The sequence below is a fragment of the Sceloporus occidentalis genome, unplaced genomic scaffold (assembly GCF_023333645.1).
Source record: "Sceloporus occidentalis isolate IW3139 unplaced genomic scaffold, rSceOcc1.0.p SCAF_43, whole genome shotgun sequence".
Taxonomy (NCBI): Eukaryota; Metazoa; Chordata; class Lepidosauria; order Squamata; family Phrynosomatidae; genus Sceloporus; species Sceloporus occidentalis.
Window position 1 is genome coordinate 7,508,787 of NW_028317023.1, and position 17,184 is coordinate 7,525,970.

General features: G+C 36.6%; 1 protein-coding gene across 3 annotated transcripts in view; it reads left to right on the forward strand.

The window, feature by feature from the left end:
* LOC149289826 (interleukin-1 receptor accessory protein-like 1) overlaps positions 1-17,184 on the forward strand; it is a 496,443-nt gene that overhangs the window by 357,988 nt on the left and 121,271 nt on the right. For 2 of the 3 annotated variants that reach the window (XM_089490310.1, XM_089490311.1), the window contains one exon: positions 4,368-4,446. In XM_089490310.1, the coding sequence (XP_089346436.1) occupies positions 4,368-4,446 (79 nt within the window). The remainder of the gene's footprint in view (positions 1-4,367; positions 4,447-17,184) is intronic. The other variant, XM_089490312.1, reaches the window with a different exon arrangement.

Below are 17,184 nucleotides of genomic sequence, written 5' to 3' on the forward strand. Positions count from 1 at the left end.
CCGACCAAAACTTTTTCTCCTGAGGAAGCCTATACGGCGAAGCGCGTCGAAGGATCACACAGGACACCCCCTTTGATCGAGTTTTTTGGAGGACTTTAACTCATCGCTTTTATATGCACTTAGTGCATGGACAAACTGTGAGTGCATTCTTAATAGCCACAACTGTTGTATTGAAGATACTGCACCATGTTCAGTTTTATTTTTTAGATTCTGTATGAAGACTCATTAAAGATATTTTTCAACACAATTTGAAGGGCCTGAAGCATCTTATCCGTTTGTGAGTGCAATCACAACATCACTTATTTTTTCAGTACCTATACTTTTTACACTATATATTTATTTTCTTCCCTTACATGTACCTGCGCCCCAACAATTTGCCTATCTGCTTGAGTATTGTTTACTACATAATGTAGTAAGACAGAACAAGGCATGCAGGGACACAGCATAGAATACACACCTTGACAGGTTCACCAAGTATATACAGGATAACATGTATGCCATCTGCCTTATTAAATTTGCATTATACAGAGCTATTTTGGCCTTCTTTTTAGGAGAAGCTCACTGGGGTATTCCTAACATAGGACATATTGATACTGAGTGTCTCAAAATGAACATTTCAATGAATATCATGCCCACACTGGCTATAGTTACCAAGAAATGGCTGGTGGGCTGGGGCATAATAATGTATCTCACCCATTTACCAAGGCCATTCAAGAAGTCAATGTAACAATATACGTGCTCTCAATCTACATTTCTCTATACTGTTTGAGGTAATGTAAAAGTTTAGCATGCAACTGCTTATTTTCAGTAGATGGCTTTACACCTTAAAGTGGCCTTAAAGGGTCAGGATGAATTTTATGTCCCTGTCCGGTCCTGATGAATGCACATCTCAGATATTGGAAGAGGTAGAGAGAGAGAGATAGATAGAATGTTGGTTTATATAATAATATACTTGTTTATGCAATGTAACATATGTTTCTTTATAGATAATGTAATATGGAAATGACTCTAATGTTCAATGTCCGGTATGCAAGTCAGAGGAAAATTAGCTCTGACTGGAAAGTGTCTTTTTCACATGAACCTTGAAGAAGAAGAAACTATTGGATGGCAAAACCTTTTGGGATGATAGAGGATTATAATTAAGGAGTTATAAACAGGATGTAGTCACAGCTGACAGATGGTAGGGTTGGATAAGATTTAAGTTTAAAAGAAGGAACAAGTGAGCTTAATGAGATGAATGGAAAAAGACAAACTTTCTGCAGAAAGCAAAAGGAGGTAACTAAGAACGAGTTTCTAATTTCTACATCATATTTTTGATACAGTTCAACACAATGTCAGGACTGATCTTGAAAACACAGCAGTTGAACATTATCAAAACATAACTATTATCCTGGCTTACTTGAGTTATAATATACTTTACATTACAAACATATATTATGTACATGGCTAAAGGTGGACAAACAGAACGTGGTGCATGCCAAAATCATATAACATAATATCAACATAAATAACTCCTGCTAATATTTATTTCGATATGTGACAGCGTCTGTTGAACTCATAGACTTTACTATTCATTGCTAGTGCCCAACCCCAATACGTTCTACTGTAGAAAGATTATACAGAGCCAAAGATGACTCTGTTTAATGCAAAGTAAAATAGTAAAGTGAAGGAGTTGTAACTTGTAACCATCACTCTTATACAGACCCTCATGCTAATTCTCCCTTAGTAAAGAGTATACGACTAGCCAAGTCAAGAATGGACACCTATAGTGGGTACCCTGTTATCACAGTTATCAAATGCTTTCTTACTAGGATTTCTACAAAGGAAAAATATCCACCAGGATACTAAACCAATATCACCAACAAACCTAGAACAGAAATATTAGGCAAATTTCTTCTGCACAAGGATACCAGCAGCCCTAGATGTACATGTATTATGTACATAGGTGAAGTGAACAGGCCAAAATAATATTATGTAATATTGCTGTATATTCCATCTGCTAATATTTATTTTGGCCTCTAATGTATATTTCAGTAGAGTTTTAGCAAATTAGTTAACCAGATATGTATGTTTAAGACTGTCGTGGTAGTAGACGTATGCATTTGGATTTGTATGAACTGAAATGTTAAAATTTTTTACAATTGGTACTAATCCCTGAAAACGAGGAGGGACCCCCAACAAAACAAATAAAAACAAAGCAAAGTGCTCCAAATTTGCATTTGAATTTTGTAGGCACATCCACACTTACCCACTGTCTCATTCATGCTCACACATTATCATTTACTCTCTTTTACACTCTCTCGGAATGTCTCTCTACCTTCTCTCCCAACCGTTTCCATGTCCTTGTCTCCGTGCCATGACTCCATCTTTTTTCTTAATCCTCTGCTCCCAAAAATCCTGCTGGACAACGGGATATGACCTCCCGGTGAACTTCTGCAAAATGACAGAGCTTCCAGGTACACTCTCTTCCCTGATTGGAGGAACAAGGTGGAGGGTGTGCTTGGAGGCTCTGGCCCTTTGCGGAACTTCACAATGAAGTTACCTCTTGGCACCTCTTGATTTTAAGAAAGGTACCAGGTCACTGATTTGTTGGTATTGAGGTTACTAGTGTCCATGCTTGCTCATTAATATTCCATGTGTATGCTGATTAGCACTTGAAAACCTGAACTCTCCGAAGTAAAAACAGCCAAATTCATGGGACCCCATGCGATACACTCAAAGTTATTATAAAAGCTTTGAAATGTCCTGGCAAAACCATTGGCAAATTTATTTAACATGTCACTATTGGCAGGAGTAATTCCTGGAAACTGGAAGTTAGCAACTGTATTACCACTTAATAAAAAAGGTAGCATGAAAGACTTGGCCAACTACAGACCAGTACGTCTTATGTAGTTGGCAAACTAATTTCGAACCATGCTAAAGCATAGGATTGTTAAATATCTGGAAGTTAATGGTTTGTATGATCAAAAACAGCACTGGGTTTACTACACAAAGATCCAGCCGAACTAAATTAACTTAAGATAATATATCAGGGAGGAGCTGTGGATATTTAACACTCTCCCACATAGAAAAATGAAAAGTAAATTGCAGTCTTTGGGTTTGGATGTCGAAATAATTGAATGGATAATGCAGCGGTTGAGTGACAGGAGACATAAGATAATAGTCAATGGTGTATATTCATAGTAATGACTTGTTACTAGTGAGGCACCTCAGAAATCAGTACTAATATTTTTTATTAGTGATATTACAGAAGGTCTTAATGGTAGGGTATGTCTTTTTACAGATGATACAACGGTCTGAAACAGAATAGACCTTCCAGGTTTAACAAATCAAATGGCAAACAACTTAAGTAAGTTAGAAGAATGGTTGCGAGTGTTGCTTGGATTATCAACGGGAATATACTTCAAATATATTTTTCTCATATAAATTCATAGGGGTGCCAATAATTATGCCACACATATATTAAATTTTTTTTGGATAAACCCGTGTTGTGTTTGCAATTGTTTTTGTGAGGAAAAGATCAAAAGGTTAAACAATTAATAAATTTTTCACAGCCGTCTCATATTTACCAAGGGTGCCAATATTAGTTAAGGATGCTGTATTCATCAGTCCTATCTGTCAAATACTGCCTCTTTCAAAAGATGGGTATTAATGAGATCACCTGACAGTAAATTATACTTTTTTTAATTAAAAATCACATCTTAACAGTTACATTTTTATGCATATATTTCCATGATGATTCTTGTGATACAGATTGATTTTGAATTTAAACAAGTGCAAAATGTTGTATCTAGGGTAAAACAGTATTTACAAGAATTTGCAAGCAGCGGAAAACATGGTTTCTGAATTCATACTTAACCACAAAAACAATGATCTATAAAGTCTAGAGTCTAAATGTAGTTACATTTGCAGTATAGAACAAACAAAGCTATTTATAACAATTGAGGTTTTCGTGATTGCATTATGCCCTGCTGCTGGAAAGCAGGAACAGTTAAAATGATCAAAATCATATAAAATATTTTTCCCAAGAGTGTCTTACACAACATGTGTTTTTGACATTTTAGTATTCAGCATGATGGCCAAGTACCATCTGTTGTCAATCTCATATTATGTAGTGGTTTACTTTTTAAGATAACAAAAAGTAAAATAAAATATATATACACTATATGACCAAAAGTATGTGGACACCTTACCATCACACCTACATGAGCTTGTTGGATATCCTATTTTTAAACCATGGGCATTATTATGGATTTGCTATAACAGTCTCCTATCTATCTCTAGCATTAAATACAATCCAATACACTAAATTTATTTTTGTATATTTAGTAGTAATTTAATTTTATCAAATTATGCTTTTGTTTCAGCACCACTTACAGATAAACCACCAAAGTTACTACAACCTTTAGAAAGCAAGCTGACAATCCAAGAAGCCCAGATTGGTAAGTAACCTATCATTTCACAAATAAATGTATTTTGTTCTGTGAAAGAAAGCATTTTTGTAACTGAACGTAACTTATTTGCCTAAAATGTAATGTGTTAAGCAAAACAATACATGAAATAATAATAAAAAATAATTTGGAATCAAAATTATTACAATTGTGCAACTATAAATGCATAACACCATTTTGATGTAAAGTTAAAAAGCTTTCCATTTTTTACACCTTGAAAAAAAAAAAAGTATAGAATTTTATTGAATGTTATTTGTCATTTGTGTATGAACGGGGTGGAAAACTATTTGCTAGGAGTTTTCTTCCAATTATCAGTAACTCATCCTTTACTCTGATCTAATATTTGTGCTGCCCACATACAGTTAATTAATGTTGCATCGGCCTCCACTTCCCCAAGCAGTTGGATGCTCACTTCTTCTTTGTCATTATTCACTGAAATCTGCAACACAATAATGACTTATAAGTTTATACTTTTCAAGCATACAGTGGAATTTGCTGTCTACCTTGTTTATCATCAATGCTATATATCTATCGCAAATGGTGATTATTTTACCCTGTGTGATATAAAATAAGGTTGTTTTTGGATTAGAAAGAAACATAGCCAGATGAAGGGAAATTGGTAGGTACATACAGCCCACTGATGAAAAGCATGTGACTATTGGTTTTGTGGGCATGCAATAACCTTTAGAGGCTTTTGTGGCAGCAAGGGTCACCACAAAATGAAGTAGTTAACAACAGGTGTTAATAGGCTCGGACATGTCATCTGGCATACTGGGCAAATTACAAGCCGACTCATAACCGATAGCACTCTATACTTACCCAATCTGCTGCTCCAGACGCTGATAGGGCGCTGTAGTGTGCACTTACCTAGTGAATATGTGAGATTGAAAATGTAACGTGCAGCCATGCGTATCAAGCGTCACATTTTTTTTTTAAGTGGTCCTAATCTGCTGGTAATTGTATCTGTAATTTTTTATTACTGAACAGACACAAGATGTTTGTTAATCTACTACTGGCGAATATTAAAAGTAAAATTACATTTATTTGCTCCATAATATACAGTAAGTGTACACAAAGTATGTACTAATTTCGCACATTCAATAACATGCTCCAAAATGATGAAGATGTAGATCTAAAATGGAATACATACATGGGGAGGCCCATTACTATACTAATGTTGAAGCTAGTATTGTTGTAGTATATAATTTGTTATAATAAAGTACTTAAGCAGCATTTGCAAACATCACAGTATTTATTATATTGCTGTTCCCTTTGTCGTTATGTGTAGATACTCCTAGTATTACCCGTATTGTTGCAATTATTATTTTATATATATGTATCATTTGATTGGGAAATTTCATCAAGGGCAATAATGTATATAAACAGAGTTACAGAAATTATACTTTGGAACTTTGAATTCTATTATTTACTTTTTATCATTATGTGCCAAAAGAGTCGCGCTTTCAGAATGAAAAATGTGACATAATTCAATAGAAAAATAGTTTAAAAAAAATGTATCCTAAAGTTAAAGCATGTAGGAAGATAAATGGCGAGCGCTACAATATAAAAGAATAGAACTGACTGAGCATTTGCCAATCCTTTGTTTAAATTAACTTTGCTTTCAGAAACATCTTTGACAAATGGGCATGCCTTTTTCCCCATGCTTTTCACAATGAAGAAATTTATTTTAATAGCGTAATTAGTAATGGTTAGCTTACAGCTCCGTCTCCAGTTCCTGGGTATGGGTGTACTGTAATTAAACTTTTTGCTATCATGCAGTCTTCTATTGAAAATAAATGGCTAACATTTAAGAAAATGTACAGAGAAGAGAATAAAATTCTGTACTTCATCTTGGTTATATATAAATTACAGGAATTGATTTGGAGGTTGGTTAAATAAAGAACATTCAATCATAAGTTAATTTGCATTGAACTTACTAAAGGTTATTTATTTATTATATTTAAATCTCCCCGTAGGTTCTATAAAAAATACATGGCTTAAGTACCATGAGAAGGAACACAAAGCAGCTAATGGGGTGAATTTCTGGTTGGTCATGCCCCAAAATCCCATGCAGCCTCTCCAATGAAGAACATATATTGCTTATCTATGAATGGCTTATCTTTAGGAAAAGCTGCAGCTCAAAGTCCCCTCTGTGGTCACATTTTTGCATTACTGTCTGAATGCTTGAAGCAGCCAATCAGTGGCAGGAAAGCATTCTCATAAATTGTAATGCGTTGTGGGCATGTTCACAGGGTGTCTTATTAGAACCCCTCGGAACTTTCCTTGAGCCAGAGCTTGGCTGACTGGCATAGCTTGAAACTCTCTGGGTTTGGCCCGGAAAACTCCAGGAGAAGTGTTGCTTCTCCGGTTCTCCAGGTCAACACCTGAATCCTCTGGGTCGCGGGAGCGTGGTTCTGATACTCTCCACTCTCCGCCCATTTCCCCTTTAAATGGGGGTGTCTCCCTTGATGTCAGCGAGAACGCCCACTGACAACAGCGGGAACGCTCACTGACATCAGCAATGTCCATCAGGACCCCTTGCTGATGTCAGCTGGACCCCCTGCTGATGTCAGCGGGACCGCCCACCAATGTCAGTGGGACCGCCAACCGATATCAGTGGGTCACCGATGTCCCACAAGGGTGGGCTCCGGGTAGCCGGAACCCAGAAGTTCCCAGGTATGCTGGCTGGTGATGGGCATATCTAATGCAAGCTAATTAGCAGAGGAGGCGCAGAAATAGGAGGACCAAACAAAAAATGCACTATAAGAATTTATTTTAAACAACACAAAAGAGCATCACAGAAATACTAGACATTTTGGTATATTAATAAATACACAATGCGGGTAATCCAGGTAATCCATAAAAATATCTTTTGTCATAAAAAGCAACTCTATTATTGTCTGCTCCTGTGTATAAAATGATCAATGTCAGGGAAAAAAGCAGTTTTGTACCAGCTGTGACAAAATAAAAAAGAGTTCTTAAGCTGCAGGTTTTGAATGAATAAAGCTTTTTAGATCATCATGTTAGAAATAGACACGACTCTTCGCTGGGCAGGGACAAAATGGTCACATTGTGAGACTAAAACTCAAAAGTAACAATTGAGAATGTTTTTCAATCATGTATAACACCAATTCTGATAGCTTTATATAGACTATAAGGGAACAGAGGCAGAAATAAGCAATATATATATATATATATATATATATATATATATATATATATTACCCATTATCTTGATTAGCCCTTTGGAACTAAAAAGATGAAAGCAACTTTTTTGAACTGGAAGAAAATCTGATATTAAACCCCTGATGTGAAGCCATATGCAGACCCAAATATGTGTATTAGATCTTTAAATGTGGGTTTGTAAGAAGCAAAGAGCAAATTAAATAAAATGTCACTAGCCTAAAACATCAAATGGATGATTATTATATTAGTATTAGTAATTAATACATTAATGGAAAATGTCAATAAATCATAGAAAAATACTTGTTTCAAGTAAGCCAGATAGAAATAAGAGGCTGGTTATATTTTCATATAGTTTTTATGGTCTAACACACAAGCAAAAAATGATGTTTCTGACCTTTTCATTTGGGCACTATTCATGTTTTGTCTTTGCTTTCAGTGTGTACTACTGGCTTAAAATAATTCCTTAATAATTCAAGCGTGGCCTGGATAGGAGCTTCACTTTTCCCAAAAATGTATAGGTTGTATAGGTAATAAGTAAGATTTAATAGTAAACTTAAAATAAATATTTTTTTATTTCCAAACTTGTGGCTTTGGGCTTCATTCGCTTAACCCTTTCCTTACCCTATGGACGTACAGGTATGTCCTCAAAAGGTGTGCCCAAGATTATCTTTAGGACTTGCCTCATCCATTTGTTGCTGCAGCAGGAACATCTCCCTGCGTCCTTTTAGAATGAAGAGAGTGGGAAACAATGTTTCTCTCTCTTCTCACAAAGGGAAAAGGTGATTTTTTTGTATCAAAGCCTTTGAAGCTTTAAAACATGGCCAAATGCAATATAAAGTTAAACTAGAACCCTTCATGTCTGGGTGCAGATGGAGAGAGGAGCCGGCTCTGCACTGAATCAATCAGGGTTTGGAGCAATTGTGCCATGTGCTCTTTTAGGTTAATCTGTACATATACTTATATTATATATATTCTTATATTATAACATTTATAACCAAAGCATATATGACTTGGGAGGACAATGATGATTGAAACAATATCATTCCATATGGGGCTTGCTTACATAATATGCTGCAAAACACTGCTTGGGTAGATTGCGGCATAGTCTAAATAAATCTTAAAAAGGAATATGATAGGAACTAAGTTAGGTTAGTTAGAATAAAGCAAGAATAGGCCATTTATATATGATTTATATACCATTTACCGTATTTGCTCGATTATAAGACGAGGTTTTTTCCAGAGCAAATGCTCTGAAAAATACCCCTCGTCTTATAATCGAGGTCGTCTTCTAATCAGACCTCATTCTGCTGGGGCCGTGCTGTTTACCGGTGCTGCTAATAGCAGAGATGCGAGCAGCGTCTCTGCTATTAGCAGCAGGAGAACAGGAAGCTAGCACAGTCCTCACATAACTCTACCTCCCCCCTCCTTCCTCTGGGGGCGGGGCCAGAGAAGTTGCTCGCACAGCCGGGCCCCTGCAGAAGTCTGCCAGTGGGAGATCTGCAGTTCAGGTAAGGGGGTGGGGGAGGGTTTTTGTGATTAATGTGTGAAGTATGTGTGATTAATGGAATGAGTGAGTATTTAAATGTTTGTGAATGAGTGTGTGTGTGATAGCATGGATGTGTAAGGGGGGTGGTGGTGGTAGCATGGCATAGGGAGGCTGTAATCACACTACTATCATCCCCAGGTTCCAGCATGTACTGGCTGCCTTGGCTTGATAGGAGTGTGATTGCTGTTAGCAGTTATATATATATATATATATATATACCTCCAGAAATGCATTTTAACCCCCTATATGCCACTCAGCCCCATGGTATGCCTTTTATAAGGCATATCATGGGGCAGAGGGGCATATAGGGGGTTAAAAGGCATATCATGGGGCACAGTGGCATATAGGAGGGTATAAGACATTTCTGGAGGCAGAGTGGCATATAGAGGGTTAAAAGGCACATCATGGGGCAGAGTGGCAAATAGGGGGGTATAAGGCATTTCTGGGGGCAGAGTGGCAAGCCTCGGGGCGGATGTGCATAACTGGGGGGGGCAGGTTGGCAAATAAAAGGAAATAAAAAATATATTTTTCTCAATCATAGCTTTTATTAAATATGAAAATTAGTTTACATGAATTAATATTTACGGGTAAAACTTTTTTCCTATAGGGTCGTCTTATATTCAGGCTTTTTGTTTTTTTCCTAAATTAATATTTTGATTTTGGGGGGTCGTCTTATAATCAGGGTCGTCTTACAATCGAGCAAATACGGTATTTTAGTTTGCATCCAAACAGTCACACTCATGTATAGTGTATTTATCTCACAGGCACTGATACTGTCCTCTCCCACAAAAACTTTTTTAAAAAACAAAAAGTTTATGACTCTGAGTGGATTGATGGATGTTACAGTATTAGATATTAATATGTGCTAACTCCAAATGCCTTATATTTGAATAGGAGGGGAACATGGCAATGTGTGTGTGGGGGGCTAAGCATCGCTTCTGCAACCTGGGTATTTCGGGGACAAACACATCTCCAGCAAGAACAAAGCTCGGGGAATAAAAAGACGATAATGTTTATGGAGGGATGCTTATATTTGCAAGGAGGAGACCAGGTAAACTTAAAGGGGCCTTCTCAGAACCAAAGGGACAATCATATAGTTCAAACCCTTTGTCATGCGTATACATATTTAAAAAAAAATAAATTCTACTTTTCTTTGCATCACTTAATTGAAATTAATGAATACTTACTATAAATTAGATTTTTTGTTAATTGCAGAGCTTTCTGTAAAAACCTACTATCATTTGAAAGTAGGAAGGCTAAAAATAGGCTACATTTTTTCCAACCTGTGCCTTTTCAAGCCTTGAAATCATTTCTGCATTCTTTCACATAGTTATTTTTTTAAATCACTCTAACCTTTGAAAAATGTGACTGGAGTCATTCTGTTCCTCCCACTCGTCCTTAAAAAATTCTGGAGGGCTGTAGTTGTAATGCTTAAAGAAAGCCAGCCATAGAAGTGCATTGCATGTGTAGATATTCGTCTGAGTTATTGTAACATGATGGCAGCAATGTTGGAATCTTTAAAACAGCTTTAATCACCAAAGCAGAAAATATAACTCCAATTGACCATCATGTTTTAAATGGATTATATATAAAAAGATTCATTTAGAAATCAGGAGAAAAGAAAATGTTGAAGGTGAACTCACACAAAAGAATAAAACGTACATGCAAATGTTTACAATGTATGGCTGTTTTTTTAAAATATTCATTATTCTTTTTTTGTTATGTTCTGTTCCTCTCTGGTAAAAAGCAACAGAATATTTCACACTGGAAGGGCAAAATTTAAGTTACCATTGCCGCAGTTCTGTTGGTTAACGCTCTCGCCCTTTTGGTCTCTGCAATGCTATGTGAAGCAGATCACTAAGACATGACATCTTATCCCAGCTCGCCACTTCTCTCAGTAGGGTATAGACCACTGGTCTTAAGGACAAAAGGACCTCTGCTTTACAAATCCAGGGCAGCATTGCGTTTTCATTTTCATCAGTTCCATTAAAAGAAGACAGAGGGCTCGCAAGCACGTTTCAGCGTAGATTTTGGGGAATTTTGAGCCATCTGCATATGCTTTAAGAAGAAAGCATTACTTTGTCCAAATATAGCACAAGTAGGGAGACTGATTCTGATAGCCCAAAGCGCAAACCCTCAAAATAATGTGTGGGATTATTTTTTCCATAGTTTTAAGCATACACTATTTAACCCCTTAATGACAATTGCCGGTCCTGGCACGGCACGGAAAAGCATGTGCTTTACGACAATTGACGTGCCAGGACCGGCACGTCTTTAAACGGGTGCAGAAAGCGATCTACTATCGCTTTCTGCACCCAAAAAGCGTTGCTGAATGCCTCGACCTCGAGGCATTCAGCAACGCCGCGATCGGCACGAAGGGGCCATCTCTGGCCCCTCCACGGGGCGTCAACATCCGCCATACTTTGTATGGCGGCGGACGCCCGTTTTAAAAGCGTTTAGGAGGCGATCGACGATCGCCTCCTAAACTTAAATGGTGTCGCTGGAATGCCTCGATCAGGAGGCATCCAGCGACACCAAACACTAACCTTTTGATGGGCTGTGACCGCTCCGGAGAGCGGTCACAGCCGCAGCTGCCGGCAATCTTCGCCATCAAGGAAGATGGCCGCCGTCCTGTAACAGGAACCACAAATTTTAAAAGTTCGCTAGATGGTCCAGACCATCTAGAGAACTTTGGCTCCACTTGCAGGTTGAATACAGGTACTGCATTCACCATGCAAGTCAATGGAGCCCAGCTTTCTAATCACAGTGTGATTAGTAAAAATAAATTAAAAAATAAAATAAAATTAATAATAATTAGAAAAAAATAGTAAAAAAACAGTAAAATGTAAAAATCATTTCCCACTGATGTCACTATCAGGGGAACCTCCAAGTTGAAAAAAATGTTAAATTTTTTTTAAAAAAAAATAATAAAAAAAAAATATATATATATATAAAAAATATATTTTTGTGAGCAAGTCCTAAAATTAGCATATTAGCTTAAAACAATTCTCGCATGGAAAGAGTTAAAATACTGGCATATTAAATGCCCGTGGGGTGTCTACTTTTAAAAAATGTATGATTTGATGGGGTAAATTGAATGGGCCAGGTTCAACAACGTCCCAATTAACACGGGGGGAAGGATGGCCACACATCTAATTTCCAATTAGAAAAATGCACACGTACCAAATGTGGCCTTTTAGTTCCCCCAAAAAATGACACACCCATGCATGTGGGGTATCACTGCACTCAGGAGATGTTGCTGAACACATTATGGGGTGTCGTGTGACAGTGGCATATACCAGGAGCTGTAAATTCATACATAAAGTAGGTGTGTGTGGGAAAAATACACACACAAAAATATTACTGCAAACTTTGAAAAAATGCTGGTGGTAAAATATGTGCATGCAAAGAGTTAAAATACCAGCATTTAAAATACCCTGTGGTGTCTAGTTTTGAAAAATATATGGTTTTGTTGGGCACACTGAAATGGCCCGGCTCAAAGATGTACCAAATAGGGCATGGGCAGTGGATCCCAAATGCCAAAGTTCAACATTGAAAAATGCGCATGCCCCAAATGTGGCCCTTTTGCCCCCAAACAGCCAGGCAAAATCATTCATGTGGGGTATCGCTGCGCTCAGGAGATGTTGCTGAACACATATTGGGGTGTTTTGTGATAGTGACATAAACTAGAACATTTTAATTCATACCTGAAGTAAAATGTGTATGACAAAACAAATGCAAAAAAATGACTACCATAAAGTTTGACAAAGACTGGTGGTAGATATGGTGCATGGAAAGAGTTAAAATACTAGCATTTGGAATACCCTGGGCTGTCTAGTTTTCAAAAATATATGACTTGATGGGGTAAATTGCATTGGCCGGGTTCAAAGATACCCAAAATGGCACATGGGGGGAAGAATTACCAGATTTGGAAAAAATGGCTTTGAAATAGCAAAACGCTACCTGTACTTATTGCCCCATAATGGGTAGAAAAAAGCAAAAAAACATAAAAACATTGGGTATTTCTAAACTCAGGACAAATAGTAGAATCTATTTAGCAGGTTTTTTCATTACCTTTTATAGATGAGTAAAAGATTTTTCAACTAAAAGTTAGAAACAGTCATTTTTTTCTAAATTTTTCACCATATTTTATAATTTTTTTAATAGTAAATAATATGATACAATCAAAACAATGTCATCTAAAGAAAGCCCTTCTTGTCCTGAAAAAACCAATATCTAATGTGTGTGGGTTCAGTAAACGGGAAAGAAGAAAATTACAGCTAAACACAAGCAGCGCAGAAATGTTAAAAAGGCCATTGTCACAAAGGGTACAAAAAGTAAAATCAGCCTTTGTCTCGAAGGGGTTAATAAGTAACACTTTACATGCAGTGTAAGTATATGTTTAACCCCTTAAGCATCACAGTGATGTTGAGCATGGGGGATTTTCACTGGTAAACTAAAATCTAGCCCATGGGTCAAAATCTAGCCCATGGGTTAACATTATAGGTCCTTTAATGGAAAATCAAAGCTAATGCTGTCTCATCCTAGGACTTTAAAATCTTCTGATGCCGCTCCTCTGCTAATTTTCACGTTTCACATCAACATAGGGCCTTTGCGACAAAAAACAAGAAGGCTGCAGCATCATCATAGAACCTGATGGAATATTTCTATTTCTCCAAATTTGGTTCTTTACCCTTGATTAGCTCCAGTGTCCCTCGATAAAAAAAACCCCCTGTATACTATGTTACATTAACTAGTCTAAAAGAAAATATATAACCACAGTCATACTTAGTGTTTTTTTTTACAGAGAAGACCAATACCTCAATGTGCTTCATGTAAGTTATCATTAATACAAACATGTTAAAAAGTGTAATTTTCTTCTGGTTAAGTAAGCATGGACATCTTTAATTCTGCAACCAAGCATAAATGACAAGTATCCCTGTCAAACAAGCCTGCTAGGGGAGAGCTGACATGGTTGGTTAACAACATGGACTGCTCTGATTTAGCTACAAGCTCTTTAATTAGTCCAACATCAGGTGGTCTATAGAAACCTAGAGGCAATATCTATACCCCGGTTGGGTTGTTTACACCCAGTCTCTTTTGGTGAATGTGTATTGGGCATGGTTTTTTAATGTTGTTGTCTGTTTTGGGGGTCTCTTTCTATCTCTGGACCATTTGCCTGGACTTGCATTCTTGGCTAAAGGTCGCCAGTCCTCCTCTGAAACATAGTCATATTATAATTATTGTGTCTAAAATCTAATAAGGGGTAAGGTTTGCAGAACGTTGTGCGTATGTTTGCCGTTTTCATCATTTTTATTTTAGTCTTCCATCATTCCTAATATAGGGCCTGTCTGTCCGCACAATTGCAAACTGGCTTGCAGGTTTATAACAAAGAAATCTGATGAATATATAAAAGAAGCACAGGTATAGGGAAAATGACAGAAGTGTGTGTGTGTGTGTATGTGTTTGTGTGTGAGCACGATAAAGAGACAGAGAGAGACAGAGGGAATAGGATAGTTGTGTTCTATTATGTGTAAAATTATTATCCTCCAAATTTGCCCATACATAAAGGAGATAAGTACAGCCATACACATTTCACATTTTATTTAGCTTAAAGCGGTCTTTATAATAGATCAATGTATATTTAGACGTTATAGCTCACTTAACTGTGTGTTTTAAAGTCATATGTTGGTTCATCAGAAATTGCTGCTTATCTTGTTAGTAAAATAGCTAACATCCATTGTCAGCCTTAGCAAAGCTCTTGGGAATCTGCCTATTGCATGATGACAAAAAAGAAGCAGATGTCTAATGAGAAAGAAAGAGGCTGATGAAACAGATTCTATCAAGACATAAAGTAAGGATGTTTCTCGCACTCATCAGTCTGGGTGGAAATGATAATATAATTAAATGATTAAATCTTGGTCAATGTTGCTAATTACAAACAATTTAGAAAATGTATTTTTTTTGTTTTTTTTAATCACACATAAAGACCAAACATTTCCTGTGAATAGGACTAGGAATATTTTTGTGAGCTTGTTATTACCTACAACTTTTGTTATGTTGATAGGACAGCTAGAAGATCAATATTTTCTCGCTCAGCTACAGAGAAGTTTGTTTTGTCATTAAAGGTATAATGTTGTTGCAGCATAGATGGAGACCATAATAAATCCATGCATTGTTCTACCAGAACAATGTCCTCTACTGATATTTCCTCACAAGATTAAACAACCTTTCCAACTTCTCCTTGGTATTACCCAACTCCTCTATAAACATTTAAACTTTATGCTACTTGCATTAGACCAGAGATATTGTGTCCTAAAGGCCTCAAAATGACCAGGGGTTCTGTATGTCCTCACTTGAACATACAATTGAGAAACAATCTCAACTAGACCAAAGACATCAGAATATTTTTCAATCGCTCATTGTTTTTTGTTTTTTTTAACTAATATAGTACTGTCCAAAGTAATATGGATACTCACGTTGAAACTATTTAGATCATAGCTTTTAAATTGTAGTGTAGGTACCAAGTGGCAACTTCTGGTAGGGCATCTTATGAGCTATTTAAATTCAAGTAGTTTTCTTATTTGATTTGGTTCTGTGCTCTGATTCCTAAATATCATGCATGCTTACAAGATTTCTCAAGGGCTGCCCTTATCCTCTGGAACGTCCTTCCCTGGCTTCACAATATCCCCTTGTCTTTGGTCCTTCAAAAATCCATCAAGACCAATTTTTATCATCCAACTCCCTTCCTTCCACCTTTCCCAGCTCAACTTTCTTAGTCCTTCTCCGGTTTTCTACCTTTACTTATGTCCAGAATATGATTAGTAAACAAGTATGGTTGGTCATCAAAAAGAATGGCACTTTTACCTTTTGTGTAATATACCATAACTCCGTCTAGATTATAAGCTTGTTTGAGCAGGAGCCTCCTTACCTTTTGTCTCTGTAAAACCTAATTGTTGGGTTATGCACTACTTGTTAGGTCCTGTTTACTTATTGCACAGCGCAACAGAATATGATAGTGATATATAAATCAATAAATAATAATAAGGTGCTATTAAATAGTACTTATTGGATGAACTGTTAATTAGGGATGTTCTTTTTTAAGATAATGTGGTAATAGCAGTTTAAAAAACTTTTGTTGTCAGTGCTTACATGAGTATATTATTTTTAATGCATATTTTGTTTGCATTGTTTTATTGTTCTGATTGGACTCCTCCACACCCATCCGAGATACACAAAAATTGATCCCATTAGGATACATACTCATCTACCAATGTCTTGTTAGGGAAATAAAAATATAGAGAAACTTCTGAATCATAGGTATTGATAAAGAATACATTGCAGATGTATTATGTAATGGCAAAATACAATATTGATGGCCTTTAGTATTAAGGGGAGTCAGGTCTTCTCTAACACAATATGCATTTCTCATCTTCTGTAAACACATCAACGGGGAATTACTTTCAAGGGATTCATGTATAAAGTGGATATAGAGGCAAAAGGTGATCATTGTTGACCTTATTTGCATGCGCCTACCCAGAATCCCCTGTGGTTGTGGCAGCACCATGAGATTTCTGAGGGAAAAACAAGCCTTCTGGCTTGTCTGGTGTCTGTAGATGAGTATTTAATAATGCTTCTACTACCCCTTAAATTTTAAGTGGAAGGGTTTTCCATCACCTTTACCTACCATAACTTTTGTTATTGGTAAACACATCATGTTTTGTCAGTGTAATCTGTAATGCCTGAGTGAATCATATTATGGTCTCAAACAGCTCTGAAATATCCAGTTACTTTCAAAGGCCGTTGTAAATTTCAAGTCATTAGTAGATTAGACAGAGAGATCAACCTTTGTTATATATCTTTTGCTTGAAATCTCTCCGTAGAAAATTGAAATATAGGCTTCTTCTTAAAACAATTTGTGTAGTTGCGTTTTTAAAAAAGATCTTGAAAAAATAATGACATGATTGCACTTCTTCAAGGGACAGCTGAGTTTTTTTTTTA